This window comes from Squalius cephalus (assembly GCF_949319135.1).
Source record: "Squalius cephalus genome assembly, chromosome: 21".
Taxonomy (NCBI): Eukaryota; Metazoa; Chordata; class Actinopteri; order Cypriniformes; family Leuciscidae; genus Squalius; species Squalius cephalus.
Genome location: NC_137142.1, coordinates 20,689,786 through 20,709,835, shown reverse-complemented (window position 1 = coordinate 20,709,835; position 20,050 = coordinate 20,689,786). Strand labels below are relative to the sequence as shown.

The window sequence follows — 20,050 nt, the reverse complement described above, 5'->3', positions numbered from 1 at the left end:
ACAAATTCATGTTTTTAATAGGGTTTTTTTCTGTACATGTAGCTTATCCCGAAGAAGAGTTTTAATAACTAATCTGACTATATTTGGTCATTTTGAGATGTTTACTCATTTTTTAAAGCATTTTTTTTTTTTTTTTTATTGCAGCAATGAGTTCGAAATACCACATCGTACTGGAACCAGGCTTTTTTCAACATAATGCACTTTGGGACTAGATAAGAATTCAAGAAAATGTTTTTTATTTTATTTTATTTTAAGGAAAACAGGAAGTTTTTTTTAAAACACATTGCTCAACTATTAGCTATAAGACTCACATTGGGTGTCATAATAACTCATATATAATATCTCAGCATCATCCTCATCAATGGAAAAATCATTATAAGTTAAACAGAAGTGAGATGATGGCGTATGCTGTGGAACTTCTAAATTCTGCATGGCAAATAGCCTACTATATTCACAAACAAAAGGGTATACTGAAATTTTTCATATTTTTACTAGAAATTGGGTCACTGAAAAAATCCATAATGTTTATCATTAACAACAAAAAATGAAACTATTACATTTTATTGAGAAAGCCTTACTGGGAAAAAGGAATATTTTTTTTCTTTCCTTCCTTCTTTTCAGAATGCTATTTAGTATGTTAATACTGTATTTCTGAAGTAATCTTTACTTGGTTATTATCAACCACCTTTTTCAGTCTTATGTAAATTTTAAGTGATTCCATAATAATAATAAAAAAGACATCATCAAATTATCATAAAATTTTTTTTTAAAAAAACAGAAGCTCCAGCAACTGGTCATACATATAGCCTGAATGAAAAGTAGTCCTACCACAGCAAACAGAATGAATTTGAGTCACTGGCTCTGGTCAGTCACTACACTGCGCACGGCGTGGATCACGTGACTCTTCTGGTTGTGATGGCTTCCTTCGCTTGCTGTGTCTACACGCTTTGAGAAAAAAACATGGGCTTCTGCGCATTTCTGCGTCAAACCGACGAATGTCCTCTCAGTAAAGCCCTTCATATTAGTGGAGGCAGACACAACGTGACAAAGAAAAGAGAAGAGGCGCTGATCTGGAAAAGGAGCAGCGATGCTTCTGTTTCAGTTACCCGAGGATGTGCTCTTCCTCGTCCTGTCCTACCTGGATCCCAGATCGCTCTGCCGCCTCTCTCAAGCGTGCAAGAGAAGCTACCAGTTCATCTCCAGAGACGTTGTTTGGAGGAAAATAGCTAAAGGCATTATTAATACTGGCTTGACACGACAAGGAATAGATTCGTAAGAATTTTGAGATTCACTAGCTGTGTTGCTAGCTAATAGTTCTCGGCCTACGCATAGAATAACAAAACTACGTAAACTGCGTAGAGCAACGCGCAGTCGTAGCCGTCGTGACGTAATACAAACAGCGTATCTTGTGATTCAGTTCATTTCTTACGCTGATAGTCATGTGGGTTTTGTTTACATGTGTAACCTGAATGTGAGAGGGACCTTAAGACAAAATAACTGTGCTGTGGAAGTACTATGCATAAGTAGATGAATAGGATATTGAATAAAAAAAACAGGTTTTGTTCGGGTAATTGTTTAGATTAGACCAATTTGAAGTAGCCCCTCAGTCACTTTCCACGAATACGAACTCTGATGTGCCATAACTTTTCAAAGCATTAGACCCACAAAACCCCTTTTTTAGGAGAACCTTCTCATCACGTGTTTTAAAAGCGTGGGATAAAAGCCTTTAATTGGTGTCACAAAAATGTTATTTGGAAGCATTGAGGAAAGACACAAAAAAAAAAGATTCTATTTTCTTATTTTTTACAGAAATCAGAAATTTTACACTGCATTTAGATTTTACTCCAAAACTTTGGTGGCAGGTTTGCAAAGATTTCAAACCCCACAGAGAATTCATAGGAAATCTGTTTAGTTTGACTCCTTGAGGTTGTCGGTCAACATTTCCTGATGGTTAAGCGCATCATTATTATGGCCATTGTCAAAAACAGTTAAAAAATGTACGAGTTTCAGGTACTATGCGGTATCCTGTTTGTGGAAAGTGCCAAGTCATAAACATTTGCTTTATAAACTCACCTACACCAGCCAAAGTTATTTACTACTATTTGCACACTGTATTGTAGTTGCTGGAAGGGAATGATAAAGAAGCAGCATGTCATATCAGAATCCTCTCAGTCTGATTCTAAAGGAGAGCAAGAATACAGCAATTGCTTTATTTAGCCAATTATCTAAAGTAAAATCAAATAATGTCAATCCCCTAATCATCCTCCAATATTTTCAGATGTCCTTCCATTCCTCTTAAGGACAGAGTGAGGGTGTCCCACAACTGGATCCATGGAGTCTGTCGTAAAGAAGTTCTTTTAAAATGGAAAATTAAGTGAGTTACTTTATATTTTAACTTACACTGCATCAAAATTGAATGCATAAATAACATGAATGGTATTTATAAAATAACTAGGCATATATTACAGATGCAGAAATACAATCGCTCAAACTAGTGGAATAAAATGGTTGTAATGTGACCCACCCCTTACTTCAAAAGGGAGAAGGGGAAAAAAGGAATTTAAAAGCAAGTAGGAAGATGTCATACTTTCACTGTCCAACCCCAAAATACATATTTTTCAGACATTTATCCTCTGACTTAGGGTGTGTAGTTGACCTTGCCAATATGGACAAGACATTATTGTGTTTTTTTTATTAGCCTCCTCGTCACCTTAAGCCCCAAGATACAGATTGAACTACAGAAAAAACATGTGTAGGAGTAATTTCCATTCCTTGATTGTTCGCCCACAGCTTGTTGCCGTGGATACAGCTGGACTGTGATGTGCTGTATCTCTCTCAGGCAGCAAACATCGGTGCGTACCATCTGAGAGCTGAGGGGGGAAAGTTACAGAACAATCAAGTGGCCCTGTTCACGGGACACCAGGAGGACGTGTGCAGATTCACTCTGACAGACACACACCTTATCAGTGCAGGAGGGTAAATCCATGATCACTGCTTACAGATCTTATGGTCATTCAGTTCAGTTCTTTTCTTTTCTTTTAATAATCAAGTCAGCAACTATATAAACAGATTTGATGAGGTATAACTTCCTCATCTAATCTTATTATAATAAAATAAAATAAAAACAATCAAATACATTTAAAAAAACCTGATGTGTTTTCCATTGTGATTTCACACATGCAATGAAGGTTTAGTTTGAGCCACCAGTTTTCTTCAGTTGAAAAGTGAAACAGGAATGTGCTGTTTTCCCTCTTTTTTATTATTGTGCCAAAAGTCCTCAATTTAAACACAGTAAAATATTAACTGCAATAGTTCAGCCATTCAGTGAGTGACAACTTGTGTTTTGATTGTTTGGGATAGTTTGCTCTTTAAAACACATAATCCTGAACAGAAATGTTTTTTATTGTATTTAATTTATGTTTATTTGCTATAACACTCTTGTATGTAGTATTATTACTACCAATCTTTACTGTTTGTCTTTTTTTTTTCTCAGAGATGGTAAAATAATTCTTCATGACAAAGGAAGTGAATACTCTGTGGGGTATTATGGTCACAATCAGGAGGTGAACTGCATTGACTGTAAAGGTGGTGTGATAGTCAGTGGCTCCAGAGACAAGACCGCAAAGGTTAGTGACTGTGTGTGTTGCTCTTGCTTTCATTTTAGTAAATATCGCTATGGCCATGACTAGGTGTCTTGCATTGTATTATATCCACTTACTAAGACTTATATCCTCTTAATTTTGAAGGTTTCATGTGCAGTATAGAGAAGAATTTAGTTACAGGAGAGTGTTATGCAATTGTTGGAAATAAATCTTTAAATAAATTCCAGTAACTATGTAAATTACAATTATAGTTGGAGCTGCTATGTAGAGTGACCCTTTGCTACTCCTTGACAGGTCTATTTGGTATGATGTCATAGTATCAGTCCATCATCCTAGTTATGCTACACCTTATATTTGAGAAACACCTTGGAAAGACATCAGGGATGCCTTCATACTTTCTGGAAAAGCAATTCATTTTTTGAATGGTTGACACTAAACATTTACTATTATTGCTATACAACATACAGTACATTGTCATTCAAAAGTTTGGGGTCGGTATGATGTTTATAAATGTCTCTTAAGTCTCTTATGCTCACCTAGGCTAGATTTATGTGATTAAAAAAACAGTAATATTGTGAGATATTACTACAATTAAAAATATTTTTTTTCCCTGTTGTAATATATTATAAAATGTAATTTATACTTGTGATGGCAAAGATTTTTCAAAGATCTTTTTATTTTTTTCAGTGTTAAACAGTTAATATTTCTGCAGAAACCGTGATACATTTTTCCCAGGATGTTTTGATGAAGAAAAAAATGGACAGAATATATTTGAAATATAATGTTTTTGTAACTGTATAAAAGTCCTTACTGTAACGTTTGATCAATTTAATGCATCCTTGCTAATTTCTTTAAAAAAAAGTTACTAACCCCAAACTTTTGTACAGTTGTGTAGGTTATTGTCCAAATGACTTGTGTTTTTTGTACTTGCAATTTGATTTTAGATTTGGGCTCTGACTCCAGATCGATTTGGACAGTGCTTACATACAATCCCCATGTATGACAGAGTGTGGTCGGTGGCCATCAGTCCATCTGTATGGTAAGCCTGTACTCATGATTTATTTGTGCGATGAGATTTGTCTAGTCTTTGTGGTTAATAGTCTAACCACAAAGCTAACATATACTCTTCCAAAGACTTTTGTTCCAGTGTTTGATGAATTTGATGCTGTCAGTCCTTGATTTTTAATATTAAATAAAATATATTGGGTAAAGTCATCACAAAAGAAGATATTTTGAAGAATTTTGTTTCACAATGTTTCACAGAAGAAAGTCATGCATGTTTGGAACGTCATGAGGACAGATGATGACAAATGATGACAGAATTTTCATTTTTGGGTGAACTATTCCTTTAAAAGTTTATTTTTTAAAACTCTGTATACAGTATATGGCAGCAAATATACAGTAGGACCCAAAAGCCTGAGACTGCATTCAAAATCTGGCATTCAAAAGCTAATTTAAACCTCAAAATAAACAGAAATTTGTAGAATTTGTAATCAATTTGAACAAGTAACGTTATGATGAAAATTGAAATGGGAAATATTTATGCTTCTGGACTATTTCTATAGTCACTCTATAAGCAAACATGCATATTTGTGACATTGACCATGCCAAATTCTTTGAACAAAAGCCAGGATTTTCTTGCTTCAATTGAAGCACAAGATACTCAAAATGCAAAATGTTTAAATGCAAAAATATTTTAATTGAACTTGTCACTCAAAGTGTTATGCAAAATAAAAGCTTTTAGTCTAGTGGCCTTTAGTCTAGTTCCCTTTACTGTATCCACGATGCTCTTCCAGTTTCAGACCGTCTCACTCGTTAGACATTATGTGTTTGATTCCGCTACATACTTTATACTCACTGGTTTCCTCTGTTCTTCTCACCATATGAATCACCAACAGACCTGAACATCAACCTTTGCTTTCATCAAAGAGAATTTGAGATCTTTCAAATAATGAATGTATCAGTGGGTTTAAAAGAGCGGGGTGGGGGTGGTGGCATCGTTACGGCTCGTGAGGTGAAGTGGTCATAGAAAGGGCAACCCAATGCAGGTGGCAAGACCCTTTTTTAATACATACTCTTCAATTTATTGCCATGCCATTGCTTTGAAGTCAATTAGCTCACACCTCTGAAATGCAGATGCAGAAGAATGTGATCCCGGCCCCTAAAGCCTTAGAAAGCAGAATTTTGCCCCCTCATAGTGTGGAAAAAGACCCTTTTTATGGTCTGAAAATGCTCAAATGTAACCTACGCTATTTTCCCCGCTTCTTAACTCTCACTAGGACAGGGGTGATGCATCATTGAATGTTTCTTTGTGTTTCTTGAAATGTGTTGAACCTTCCATTTGATAAATCGTTACAGACTTTTGAACTTTAGAGAGCTGTTTCAGTCTACAACTGGTTAACCGTTTCTCCCCCGATACATCTGGGAAGTTTCCCAATGTGATGAGCTGTTTAAACAAGTGTGGGATGGAGTGAGACAGGCGAAGAGGGAAAGAGAAAAAAACTGTGCAGGATATTATGGCGAAGCGGGGTTGCCTTTGCTCCTGCTGCCTTTGATTGCTCGGCCATGTATACTCCCACACGCTTAATGACACGCAGGCACATGAAGCTGTAACGCTAGCGCAGAGCCTCCACCTGCCCCTGATCCGTCAAACGCACCTTCACAGCACTGCTGAAGGAATGGAAACACTGTGCGCTGGGAGACACTAGAGGACATTGACCGCTCTCATCTTTTGTCACGACAAGGCCAGCGTGTAGCGGAAGAAAGCCACTGCTACTTGAGCAGATGCAATGGTTCAACGCAGTTTTAGTCACTCAGCCGAGTTATTAATCCCCACTGCCCCGTCTCCACAGCCAAGAATTTAGATTTCAAAATAAGAGACGATTATACACATCATTAATTCTCCAATTTGATGGCTGAAATAGCAGGCCTCCAAAAAAGACTGCTGGACCCAGATAATGGACCACACTTCTTTACATGTATTGACGGTGGGAGTCAAAGTTGATGAAATAAAGTGGACTTGAAATAAAGGCGTCAAACTTTTTTTTATGCCTTTTCACCGAATCTGTTCCTAAAATATATAGACAGCTATATATTTTTATGTATAAAAAAGATCTGTTTTTACTGTTGATCAGTAGTGATGGTAAAGACATTTATCTATGTTATGTTACTAAAGCTTTTTTTTTTTACTTTCTATTCATTAAAGAATCCTTAAATGTATCAGTTTTTCCACAAAAATAATCTCTTAATCAACAATGGCGTTAAAGACATTTAAAATGTTACAAAAAAATTCTGTTTCAAGTAAATTCGGTTCTATTGAACTTTCTATTCATCAAAGAATACTGAAAAATGCTTTATCAGTTTCCACAACTAATCTCAAAAATAAAATTAAAGCACAAACGAATTTTGACTTCCATTATTTAATTTTATATAAGATACTAAGGCTGGTATTTTTGAGACTGCTTAGTCTTTTAGATGATCTGTTTCCTATGTGTGAGCTCCACCAATTAAAAAGAGCAACAGATGTCCTCTAATTGAGAGTATGTTCTTCTTTCACTCCTACAACAGTCAGGAGCTGAAACTGTAGATGGACAGGGTTTCAAAATAGGGATTGCACAGTGTGTTTTAATTTGGAAACCTGAAGAACTAGATGGGAAGCCCTTGTGTTGCAAATGTAATTGTTCCAGCTTCACGCTTGAGGTATCTAAAGGACAAGGAGCAAGAGAGGAGACGCTGCAGTGAGCAACGGGTCCGAGGGAAGGGGTGAGGGACAAAGAAGGGAGAAAGAACAGAGAGAAAGATGTCGAAAGAGTGTGCATATGGTCGCCTCTGACACTCAGGTGTTAGGGGCTGTATTGTTCCAACCCAATGCAGAATCACACTTGTGTATAAAACAAAAGAACCGCGTAAGAAAATATAGCCCTTCTCTCTTTTTCCCCGCCACCATTTGCTCAGGCTATGATTTGTATTTCATTCTTTTTAACCTCCCTCCTCGCTTGTTCCATAACCCTCCCTCCCTTTTTGCCGTCGTATTTTCCAAGGAACGTTATCTCAAGGTTTGTCAGTGGGATATTCCGGCTGAAGCGAAATGCCAAGGCTGACTGTCGTCTATCTTTTTGTAGTCACTGATCCTAACCGTAGCCAGTAGCCCTTGTCCTATTTTTGAGATTGCTTTTTACAATTTTAGGCGCTTGAGTTTTTCACTGCATTTTATTTCTTTTATATTGGATCATCTTCTCAGGTTTTTCAGTAGTTATATCAGAGCGTAATGTAGGCGAGCGATGGGCAGGACAGGTCCTGTGCAGACTTGAAGAACTCCACGGTGACTGCATGACTTTCACAGCTGATGTTGCAATGTGAACGCTAGCTCTGAAATTCCCTAAATGGTGTCATATGGCTAGCGGTCCCAGCCTTAACTATGAGACCGCTCCAAAAAAACTGCCCCCTCTCCCATTGCGAAGGTAATGGGCACTCTGGCTCCCTGCATTGTTCTCATTTCACTCCAGTGGGTTGCTCTTCTGTTCTGAATTCCATTTACAATCTCATATCAAAGAGACAGCAGCGGCCATATTGAAGAGAAAAAACCCCGCCATTCACAGCAGCCCAAATGATTCCTGATTCTTGATCTGTAACCCGTGAGCTTGACTGGTTCATCCCCCCTCCAGTAACCCCCCCACCCCCCAAATCTCAGTCTAGTCTTTGTCTGCCATGTCAGACTTCAGACTCTCACCCCAAATGTTGATTCATCTGCTCCTGTGCAAGGAAAAGCCCTGATTGCTACTAATGGCCTCTGATTAGCATACATTTTATCTTGAGGACACTGTTTTAGGACCTGGAATGACTCGTTCAGTTGGTAATGTGGCTCTCAAAGGAGAAAACTACTCTTTCAAGTCTTTCAGTTGCTCTTTGCAGCTAAAATTGGTTGACGGTTTACATTGCGATTATCCTGTATACTCTCTTCCACAACCACAGCATATAGACTTCCTTGCAAACCATGCGATTAAGGAATAAGCTAGAGCTACCAAAGATCTGTATTATGGATTATTAGAAAAATTACTGTTTAAAATGAAGTGTTTAAATTTCTTATTCCACTAGAGATACTCCCATGTTCATGTGCATATTTACATATACAATCTGTAAGAAATGGATGAAGGCAATGCAATGTCAAACAAATGACTTTTCCCCTCAATTAAATTGTTTAATTTTTAAACAATCAACTTATTGTCTTTCAAGAAAGTATTATACACTATTTAAAAGTTTGGCATCCGTAAGATTAAAATAAATTATTCCTTTTATTTAGCAAGGATGCAGTAAATTGATCAAATGTGACAGTAAAGACATTAATAATTTCTATTTCAAATAAATGCTGTTCTCGTCAACTTTCTATTCATCAAATAATCCTGAAAAGTTGTATCACGCTTTCTTTTCACAAAAATACTTAGTGTTTTCAACATTGAAAACAATAACAAATGTTTCTTGAGCACCAAATCAGCATATTAGGATGATTTCTGAAGCATCATGTGACACTGAATACTGATACTGAAAATTCAGTTTTGCCACCACAGGAATAAATTACATTTTAAAATATATTACAATTGAATATAGTAATTTGAAATTGTACTCCCATTTCTAATAATGTAATAATTACCTAATAATATTATACATTTCGGCCCTAAACTTTTAAATGGAAGTGTATATTTTTAATATTATTGTTTATCATTTTATATGTCTACTTGCTATATTATTTTATAAATTTTGAATGGATTATACTGTAACTAAACCATTTCACTTAAAAATTGCAGGCACTTGATATTGGACATCTCCTGATTTCCTTTGGACAGGCCATCTTTCACTGCTTTATGTCTGTCTGTCCCATCCCTTTTAAAATGATCTGTCGTTCCCTTTTTACTAGTAGATGTAGAATTAGTAGGGAGCGCCTTGTGTGATAAATAGTTTCCTGTAGTGTCAGACATGACAGATTTTAACTGACAAGATGGAACTTGTTAAGTCTGGAAGAATCCATGCAGACCTGGGTAACTCTAGCCAGAGTGTGTAGGGTACATCAGCCACTCTTCCTCTTGCATATCACACACACACATGCGCCACAGAGCCTGTCAGCTAGTTCATTAAGCTTGTTTGATATAAAGGGAGGTTTGGGTTTGTCTGTTTTCAGTTTGATGTCAGCACTTCACTTGCAGAGAAAGTAAGAAAGAAGCGCACATTTATTAGCCTGAAATGTGTAATTTGGTATTGTTAATACCACATTCACATCTCAGATCTTGAGAGAATTACGTTCGTTTAGCTTTTCAGACATTGTTTAATTACAGTTTAGACAAAGAGGCCTCACTTGGAAGATCAAATGTGCTTGTCCTCATTGGCCGATGCAAATTCTGCATACATTTGTGTCTGTTCATCACCCAGAGAGTTTTTAAACATGGCTAATCAATGTCTTATGCAGAGAATGTAAACACAGATAGCAGATTTTGTGCTTCTTGTATGTTGTGATGGGATAGGCCATGGCACTACGGACAGAAGCGTTCCTTCAATCTAACTGCCTCAAAGAGCGCAGTACACACTACCTCAGTAGTCGCAATGAGCCCACAGCGACCAGGCAGGGGGGATGAAAAGGAACAGGGCGCAAGCGTCAAAAAGAGAAGCAACCCCAAGGAGAAGTGAGAAAGGCTTCTTTTTGGGGAGGCCTGTTTTGTTTAGAGTTGGTCAAGCACAACTACAAAGATGTTGCAGGGGTACTGCCTTTGAAATTTTCCAAAGAAAATGATTGTTGGATAAACCGCCCCCAAAACGCCACTCTCTGGCAAACGGAGGGAGCGTGACCTATGACCCTCTGCATGAAAGTACAGCGAGACGTACCCCTCTATACCACCCTAAGCTCACCCGCCCTAATTTCACCCCCTTTGCTCCACCTCATTCAAGCAAAAAGAGAGAGAGAGAGAAGGGGAAAAAAGAGTGAAATTCATGTCATTCATTTTGCTTCTCATCTCTCTCTCTCTCTCTCTTATAAGGCTGGGAGGGCGAGCCGTGTCTTAGGAGTCAAGAATTCAATTAGTTAAAAAAGGGGAAAAAACAAGAAAGAAAGCAAGAAAAGAAAGAGTCTGCAACAATAAAGCGATAACGGACAGAATGTGCGTTCCCACACGTTAAATACAGGGCGCTTACTACTGAAAGCACAGCATGGGAGCTATAGCCTCTGACTGCAGGTGGTGTCCTGAATAATTGCAGTCAATATGCCCCTTCTATGCAGGCTTTGCACAAGCAGATCATTACACACATGCCACATACAGGTGTTCCCCAGGCGCATTTGAGATGGAAACTTTTGTTATTCCCTAAAAAGCATTTTTGCTCAGAAGTTAGCTGGGGAGTTTAACTCTGGCTGTGGTGTAGTACATGAGTGTCTGTGCTTTTCTTAACCAGATAGAGTTAGAATGTTGACATAAAATGAAACAAATAAGTTCAGACACATTGTAACAATACTAAAAGAGACTTAAAATATTCTTTTTGAACAGTGAAAATTTTAAATCTGCGTCAGAAAGCGTAATTTTGCTTATGCAACAGTCTGAAATGTGACCAAAAATGTGACAATAATTGAAAATCTAGTCGGAAAGAAAGTCAAGTAAAACAAAGCATCCATATGCAGTTTCGTCAGCTATCTCGTTAAAGCACGCGTTAGTGATTCTTGTAAGGAGAATCAAACACCGCATGAGCCATGATGTCCGATTCGCAAACAAATTACTCAGGTTCTTTTTTTAAATGAGTCAATCACAAAAATTCACAATCTCGAACTCAAGTTTACAATTTGAATCAGACTCATTCAGAGCTATTACAGAATTCACAACTGATTCCTAGGAAATCATTCCAATTAACTGTGAATCTCTATAAATATACATTGTTACAATAAAATATTGGTCATTATTTAGCATTGTGACGTTAACTTGTAATGAACCGACAAAGAGAATCTTTGTTTTACGGTAAAGACCTGTTCACACCAAGAATATAAAAAACTATAATGATATAGTAGTTGAACTATGAACTATATTAGTGTCCACACCAACGGACAGTAACATTCTTTTTATTATAAGTGTACGCTGCAGTTTTGTTGTCTGACACTTTAAATGCTCAAGTTCTGTAAAGCCAGGTGGATTGGCGGTGGAGTCTGATTAAATGTTTTTATCATTCATCAGGTGGAAAAATTGGTGATTCCAAGGATATTGTTTCTATTTGTTGTTATACCTATGTGGACTTCCTTATTCTCATAAAATTAGAATGATTATTAAAACTCTAAAGTTATCATTATAGTTATCATCCTTTTTGTCAACATGCCCTAAAATGACAAGTTAAATGACATGTTGGAGCCATCATTTTTTACCTTTTTTGTTTATTTGAACTATTTTGTAATTTGGCTGTAACTAAATTTGGCTCCTAAATGTTTATTTTAAAAATGCTTTTAAGACTACCATGTCATTTTGTTAATCTGAGGCACTGATAAAATTGCTTGTCATTTATTTGCATGTAAGTGTTAATAAGATGAGATTGGCTGCTGACTTTCTCATGGATTTTTTTTTTTTGTGTGTGTATTTTTTATTTATTTTTTTGGTCTAAATTGATGTGGTAAAAGCAAAAGGTGGTGTATGGAATGTTCCTCTGACCTCAGATGCAGGGGACATGAACAGAAAGCCAAAAGGTCTGTGAACTCGGGTGTGAGCTGAACAGGGGGGCGGGAGGGGGGCTTGGGGGAGCTGGGCTGGAGAACGGGGCAGAAGGGTCGACACAGAGAGGGAAAGAGAAAGACCCTGTCTATTGTGTTCCTCCAGCCAATATAAATACATCATAACCCTTTTCAATTCAAACATATTTAGGGACTAAGATGAAAGCACTCTAACATCCCCTTGAACAAAGCCAGGGGTCAACTATAACAAATGAACAACATCCACTGCAAGGCCGATGCACGGGGGGTTAAACTCCCTTTGAACCCTGTCTTTACCCATAGGCCTTTAGGACAGAATGAGATGCATTTGGGTTCAATAGGTTTATTTCACTGTTTAAAATATTTTCCTCATTTATTATAGTCAATACATAATTAATGACAATTTAAATGTCATATTTCTAATTTAGGATTCATTCTTTCTATTTATCTTTTGGTAAATATAGAGTTAAAATTTTGTAACACTTTTTCTTATTTATATATTTGCTGAAATATGTACATTTTTAGTCTGTGTTTATGTCTTTTGCTGTTTTTATTTTAGTTGTGGTCATGTTGTTGTGTGCTCTTTTTGGGGAGATAATTGGGAAATAGCTAGTTCCCTGAATCAAAAACATTGTGATAAAAGGCAGTGTTTAACTAAATATTTATTTTAATAAAAAAAAAAGGAACAATTGGTTTTCTGAAAAAGTTCAACTAAAATGAACCGATTTATTAAATGGTAAATTAACTAAATTAACTGGTTTTATTCAAGTCGGTATTATTTAAATTCACTGTATCAATCTAAATACATTCATTTATACCAACAAAACATATTTTTATGATTTAAATCTGATTTAAATAGCTCTTTTTTGTTGTTGGTACAAGCTGGTTTAGGTGGTTGACCTACCGGCTGGCTGTTTAAGCTGGTCAGAGCTGGTAGACCACCATGGACCAGCTACCATGTTTAAAAAAAACAGCTTGATTACTTGACCTGGTTTTTCTAGTAGGTTTGCCTCATTTTGCTCAGTTGTAAAGCTGTGTACACAATATAATCTCTATTTTTGATTTATTTATTCTTAAAACTTTCTGTGAATGTTAAATTTGTTATTATACTACTTTTACTTTCTTTATACACTACTGTTCAACAGTTTGGGGTCAGTAAGATTCTTTTATGTTATCTTATGTTATCTTTTAACAGTAATATTGTGAAGTATTATCTCAATTTAAAATAACTGTTTTGTATTTTATCATATTTTAAAATGTAATTCATTCCTCTAATGACAACGCTGAATTTTCAGCAGCCGTTACAGTCTTCAGTGTCACATGATCCTTCAGAAATCATTCTAATATGCTGATTTGGAGCGCAGGAAAGTATCATTTCTCTTTAAAAAAAAAAAAAAAAAAAAAGTCTTTCTGACCCCAAACTTTGAACGAAAGTGTATCTTTAGTTTGCGTTCCACATGCAAGTATACCAACAACAATATGTAAAAAGGAAAATTTTTAAAAACAGCCCATCATATCTCTGTGGTACACTCAGCACATTTTCAGTGATGTGTGCGGTTTGGTACGAAAAGCGATTGCGGTGGTCTTGACCCAATATGTGTGGTTGCTTGTGTTGGTTTGGCCCTAACAATGTTGTTACTGTGGAGTTCTTCTCCCAGCAGGGGTTGAATTAAAGTTTGTGTGACCCCGGCACTAATTTCATGCTGCACAGTTCCTCGAATAATGATGTCAGCTGATTAGGTTACCAAAATGGTTGTGTTGGCAGTGAACCCCTGACATGTTCTAATGATCCTGAGGCGTGCTGGGTTTTTTGGGGCAGAGGAGTTGGGGTTCGGGGTGGGCAGCGTGGGCCGGGGGCTTTGGAGGGAGATTGTCTGTGCTCTTCGGTTTAGAGGGGGGGCGTAAGGTCGAGGGAAGGTGGAGGCACATTAGGCGAGAGAGAGGCTTTGACCTTTTACAGCTATAATATCACTAGGAGTCCCTTTCAGATCAATCAGAACTTGTCCGGGAGACAAAAATGTATTTAATTGTGGTGTTCTATTTTTCTCCTTTTCTCTCCCTCCCTTGTGTTTTTTCACAATCGGACTCACTGAGGGATAAGTAATTGAAGTAATAGAGAGTAATAAGGGCTGGGAAGAGAGAGCTTTGGCCTTGCCCCTATTGTATCTTGTGTCACACGGGTTCAAAGGTCAGGCAGACTGCATATTCTATTAGGGCGCACGGCCTTCATTGGGGCAAATGAGTTTACCCAACAGTAATTAAAATGCCAGCACTGGCCAGGAGAGCTGAATATGGTTGATGGGCCACCGCTAACTGGGTTGACAGCTGCCATGGCTGTCTTTGCCAATATGCTTGGGTCCTCAATGAACAAACCAACTGAAGCCGTCACAGACGAGAACGCATGTTCCCTCATCTTTACTCGCGCTCTGTCTATTTTTCTGTCTGCCTTTTTTCTCCATTTTCACACCAAAAATGGCTTCACATTTTGCTTATGTGTCTCAGTTCCTCGACACCTTCATGATATATCTTCAAAGACAGTTTGGTACTACTTTTATGATCAATTTGATGTTTTTACCTCATCAAATGTTAAAATTCAAGCACACCTTTTCATTCGAGTCTAACCGACCGTCCCTGTGTATGTTGTGTGTTAGCGAAATGAAGGGTCACTGTCCCTCTCTGTTTTTGTGCCGGGGGTTTAGAGTTGGACACCAGGCGCTACAGAGCTTATTCACACGGGCTGGTTGTTAATTTGAGGCCACACTGGTATTCCATTGTGAAGCCCATTTCTTTGGTTGATGTTAGTGGGAGGGCAAAGAACCCCCTGCTCTTTCTCTGGGTTTTCTCTAGAGGTATGAAAGTATGTGAGAGAGGAAGATGCTTTGTGATTCGTGTAGTTTTACGTGCCTCTCGCGTGGTGCGTCAGTAAGCATTCGCTGCGAGGCACGTTGTCGCCGCACACATTTTACATAGTTGGCACAGAGACTGAGAAAGCATTCTGTCAATGAAAGAGACCATCCCAGCAGGGCATCGTAGGAATACCTGAGTGCTAAAACAGGCACATTCCTGTGTGTTCACTAGTGTGAGGGCCCTATTGTTCAGCTCACCTCCGAACACAATGCAGGGAGCAGGAGAGCCTTGAGCCTCGCCCGCCAATCCCAGCTGTCCAGGAGGGCTCTAATCCCTGACTATCACGCAGGTCAAAACTACTGCGGTCACACACCCTCCCACCCGTACCTGCTCAACTAATTTCAACCTGTCACCCAGCTAAGAAGGGGGCATCCGAGTGTTTTTGTTTCTTTTTCTTTTTTCACCACGTTCCTCCTTTTTTCCCCCTAGATGTCTCGTGAACGAAAACACATCTGTGAACAAATCCGCTGTCTCAACATACCCTTCAGCCACTCTTTACACCTCGCTACGCTCCATTCACTTTTCAAAATTTGTTTTTAATGCTCTGTGTGTATTCTCTCCAGGAGCCAAAATATGACTCCACTGTTACGTCACCTGCTCAGTATTTAAATGCTAAAAACATTAAACGCTGGAACAAAGATTAAGCTAATTTTCTGACAAGCACTGAAAACTCCTAATCACAGATTTTTTACGGATTTCGTAAAGGTTTATTTATAATAATAATTACAATCAAACTACTACTGCTGCTGCTACTACTACTACTATACTACTAATGATATTAGTAATAGTACTATTATTATATGCCTATAAAATGTTGACAATTAGCTAAGTTGCATCAAATGAATCCATCTATTTTGCAATCATTACTAAAGATCTTTATATCTTTGCAGCACCTTTGTGACAGGAACAGCCTGCTGTGAGACTTTTGCTCCTCTTCGAATCTGGGACACAGAAAGGTACATCCCCTACATGGTTGTATACATATTTTTTATATATAATTATAGTGATATTTATTTGTCTTGTTGAACCCGTCACTGGCCTACTTTCCACAGCAATCCATTTTACAAGTGGGTTTATTAGTATGTAACAGGGGCTGTTCACACAAAACATCTGCCTTTTTATTTAAAGACACTGTGCAAAGTTTAACATTTTATTGAAATTACATGTCACGCTGATAGCCCTAAAATTGTTTAGTATTTTTTACATCCTATCGAAAATTACCATTTGATTTTAACTTGGGTCCTAATTATGGTTTAATGCACAGTCTTAGCATCATTCAGTTCTTTGTGTTTTCTACATGTTTAAATCTCCAAAAATGTATGTATTCAGATATGTTACTATTTGAAACTGTTAATTTCACACAAAGTGAAAGTAGAACCTTATCATGATGATAGAAGCTGCCCCATTATCCCTTCAGCTCAGTCTTTTCTCTTTGGGAAGTTCAAAGCTGACTTAAAAATTCCTGTCATGAAAGGCCAGGCTTAAACCTGATACAACCTGACTGGTTTCCATAATTCCCCAGCTTTACCTGCTGAATTCAGCCTTCTTGCATGTTGTCAGTCTAAGGAAAGTAAAAGAGGAGGAGGTGGGGGGGACGGGACCGTGAGTTCCGGCACCAAATGACAAGGAAATTTGAGACGGGAAAAATTGCGGAGAAGGAGTAGAGGCGATTCCAGACAGATTTCCATGGGAATCACATGTTCCATAGAACACCGGAACACAAAAGTTGAGCCAAGATTAATGTGACCCACCGATGCGCCTGCCGTTTGATCTGTGAGGCGCGGGTAGCCAGTGTCAGCTTGATGGACACGTGGGCTGGCCGGCTATCAGAATGCAGATGCACGCACAGATAAACAGGCCATTGAATCAAGTTAGACTCACTACAAACCTGTTAAACTAAGAACCAGTTAAGGTTACAAAGAGGTGTGACAGTCAGTGAACAGCCAAAAGTCCGCTTGCATTAGAATCCTTGTTGCTTTAATGTTACACGCAGCAGTTTTTCTTTTATAAAAATCGTTTTGGGTCAGTAAGATTTTTTTATTTTTGAAATAATTTTCTTATGCTCACCAAGAATGCATTTATTGGATCAAAATCATTTATTTCAATATAAAATAACTTTTTTCTATTTTAATATATTTTTAAAAGGCAATTTATTCCTGTGATGGCAAAGCTGAATATTCAGTCTCATAATCCTTCAGAAATCATTCTAATATGCTGATTTGGTGATCATGTAACATTTCTTAGTGTTATAAATGTTAAAAACAGTTGTGCTGCTTAATATTTTTGTGGAAACTGTGATATGTTTTTGTTCAGGATTCTTTGATGAATAGAAAGTTCAAAAGAACAAAATTTACTTGAAATAGAATTTTTTTTGTAACATTAAATGTCTTTTAATGTCATTTTTGATCAAATTAATGCATCCTTGTTGAAAAAACATCTTATATATATTAAAAAACATTTATGTATATTTTCACACACGCATACATATATAGATTTGGCGTACATGCATATTTATTAGTCATCAGCCATCCCCATTAATAGTTTAGCTTTATAATAATTTTATCACCTTTTGTTGTACTTGCTTGAGTAAGGAGGTTTCAGATGATTTTTGTAGCGCTCATTATTAGTGTAGTTTTATGTGCAAAACAGGTGCGTTTTAACACCGAGAGCATTACCTGAGTGTTAAGTGTCTCAGGAGCGTTCAGTGACCTGTCCTGGAGTAAGTCGTGTTGTCTTTCCTCCTGTCTTTGTGTGGCTGCACTAGGGTCAGTTGTATCCTGCCATAATGTGTTCCCGTCTAGTAATCAGGTGCACCTTGTGTGAGGAGCACAAAGCCGCCAGTCACAGGGGGCTGAGAAACCGACTGATGAGTGGAGGGGCTGGGGGGTGACAGGGAATGGGGGCTGTGTGGATGTGTGTGTGTGTGTGTTCCTATGTCTCCCTTTTTAACTTTTCCCAGACAGGCAACCAGCATAACCCTTATATGACCAGCACAAACATGAGACATATTAGAGAGGATACGTTTACCTTCGATTGTAGATGACATTAGCACAAACATCCAGCCTTTTTGCCAGAACGGAGATGCTCTGTAATGTTGTTTTTTTTTTTGTTTTTTTTTGTCTTTCTGATTAAAGATTTTCCTAGTTTTATGTTCAGTACAAAACTACTTGTGCTTTCAGTTGTTAAAGTTCCCATAATACTTTGTATGTACAGCAGCGCTTTAAAGTTTGGGGTCGGTGCAAAGTGTCTTATGCCCACCAAGGCTGCATATATTTGATCAAAAATACAGTAAAAACAGTAACATTATGAAATATTATTATCAGTTATTTTATTTTAAATGTAGTTTTTAAAATGTAATTTATTCCTGTGATTACAGAGCTGAATTTTCTTTGTAACATAATAAATGTTTATTTTCAAATTTAGACCAATTTAGTGCATCCTTGCTGAATAATTATGAAAAATTAATAAGCATGAATTTCTTCTTTTTTTTTCTTTTGTTTTTAAATCTTACTGACCCCAAATGTTTAAATGATAGTGGAATTTTTATATATCTGTCAGTGTCTGTATATGTCACTCTGACATGGCTGAGTAAATTTAGATACATTGGCTATGACAAAACCTAAAGCATTTGATATGTCTTCTGAAACGGGCTACTGCTAATGTAAACACCAAAGTAACTTTATTTTTGTTTTGATCCCACAGGCAAATCAGATTATCTTTCTGCATGAAATGCTCAGCAAATTAACCACCCACAGTTCTAAAATAAATTGAAATTATATTTCCTTTACTTCATTTCCATTATAAAGAAATTCACTGGATGCTCAAAAACACCAGATCACCTAAGAGAGAGAATTCCTGATGGGTTGTTTTTTTTTTCAGCCGGCTACTTCAAGTGCAACTGGCGAGAGCCGCTGACTTTTTTTTGAACATGTTCTTGAAAGATCTGAGTATATTTTTCAGCAGGGCCTGTTGACTGGGTGGAGGAATAATAGAGAGGACATGTACAGGCCAAGATCAGTCAGACCCTCATGTCTCTGAGTACCAGCTGACCGGCTGCTTGAACTAATTACGGCACTATGAGGGAAGGAAAGAAAAGAGTTTTGAGTATGAGGGACATGGAGATTTTGCTACTGTTAGCCAACACATTAGCAGCATGTTGTTTTCTATAGTGTCTTTTAAGTCAAGCGCTTGAAAAAGATACTTGATAATGATCAAGCTGAAGACAGATGATGCCCAGACACCAAACAAGTTTTTTTTTTTTATTGCTTTGTCAATATAGACATGAATATTGCCATAATGTTATTCATATTTAATTGAAAACACTAAATAAGCATCAATTAATCTAAGGATAAATGTTTATGAATAGTATGCTAAGGATAAAATAAATCCAAGCACCAAATGTCAGTATATAAGCCCATTATCTTATCCTGTTTTTAAGAAAAAAAGATCAAGATACAGTTTCATGAAAAACAAAGTAATGACTGTTGAATATTCTCAATTTGACAGATGAGGCAAAAGGTTAATTTTGGACCCTGAGTATGCATTACGCTTCAATTAAACTTTCATTATAATGAAAATCGGAAACATTTCTGACTTGGACCTGGACATGGCAATTACGTTCTTTCTTTAATGTCTTTCTCCTCTTAAAAGTGAAAAAGTCTATGATCAGCCTTAGTCAGGGACACACAAGTGGTGCTTTACAAGGACCCCTAACTTTTCATGGGGCTCTTGCCATCAAAGAATCTCACAATTGCCCAGAAATTCTTAACATTTTTTTCTCTCAAAGAAAAGGGTTAAATGCCTGGATCCTACCAAGAGCTGTTTTATACAAATTGCAATC

General features: G+C 37.3%; 1 protein-coding gene across 1 annotated transcript in view; it reads left to right on the top strand.

Moving 5' to 3' along the window:
* Positions 1-879: 879 nt before the first annotated feature.
* Positions 880-20,050, top strand: part of LOC307149809 (uncharacterized protein) — a 46,796-nt gene continuing 27,625 nt past the window's right edge. Inside the window, exons 1-6 of the mRNA XM_079856375.1 lie at positions 880-1,272; positions 2,279-2,374; positions 2,791-2,976; positions 3,494-3,626; positions 4,547-4,641; positions 16,101-16,166. Coding sequence (XP_079712501.1) covers positions 1,088-1,272; positions 2,279-2,374; positions 2,791-2,976; positions 3,494-3,626; positions 4,547-4,641; positions 16,101-16,166 — 761 coding nt within the window. The 5' untranslated portion in view covers positions 880-1,087. The remainder of the gene's footprint in view (positions 1,273-2,278; positions 2,375-2,790; positions 2,977-3,493; positions 3,627-4,546; positions 4,642-16,100; positions 16,167-20,050) is intronic.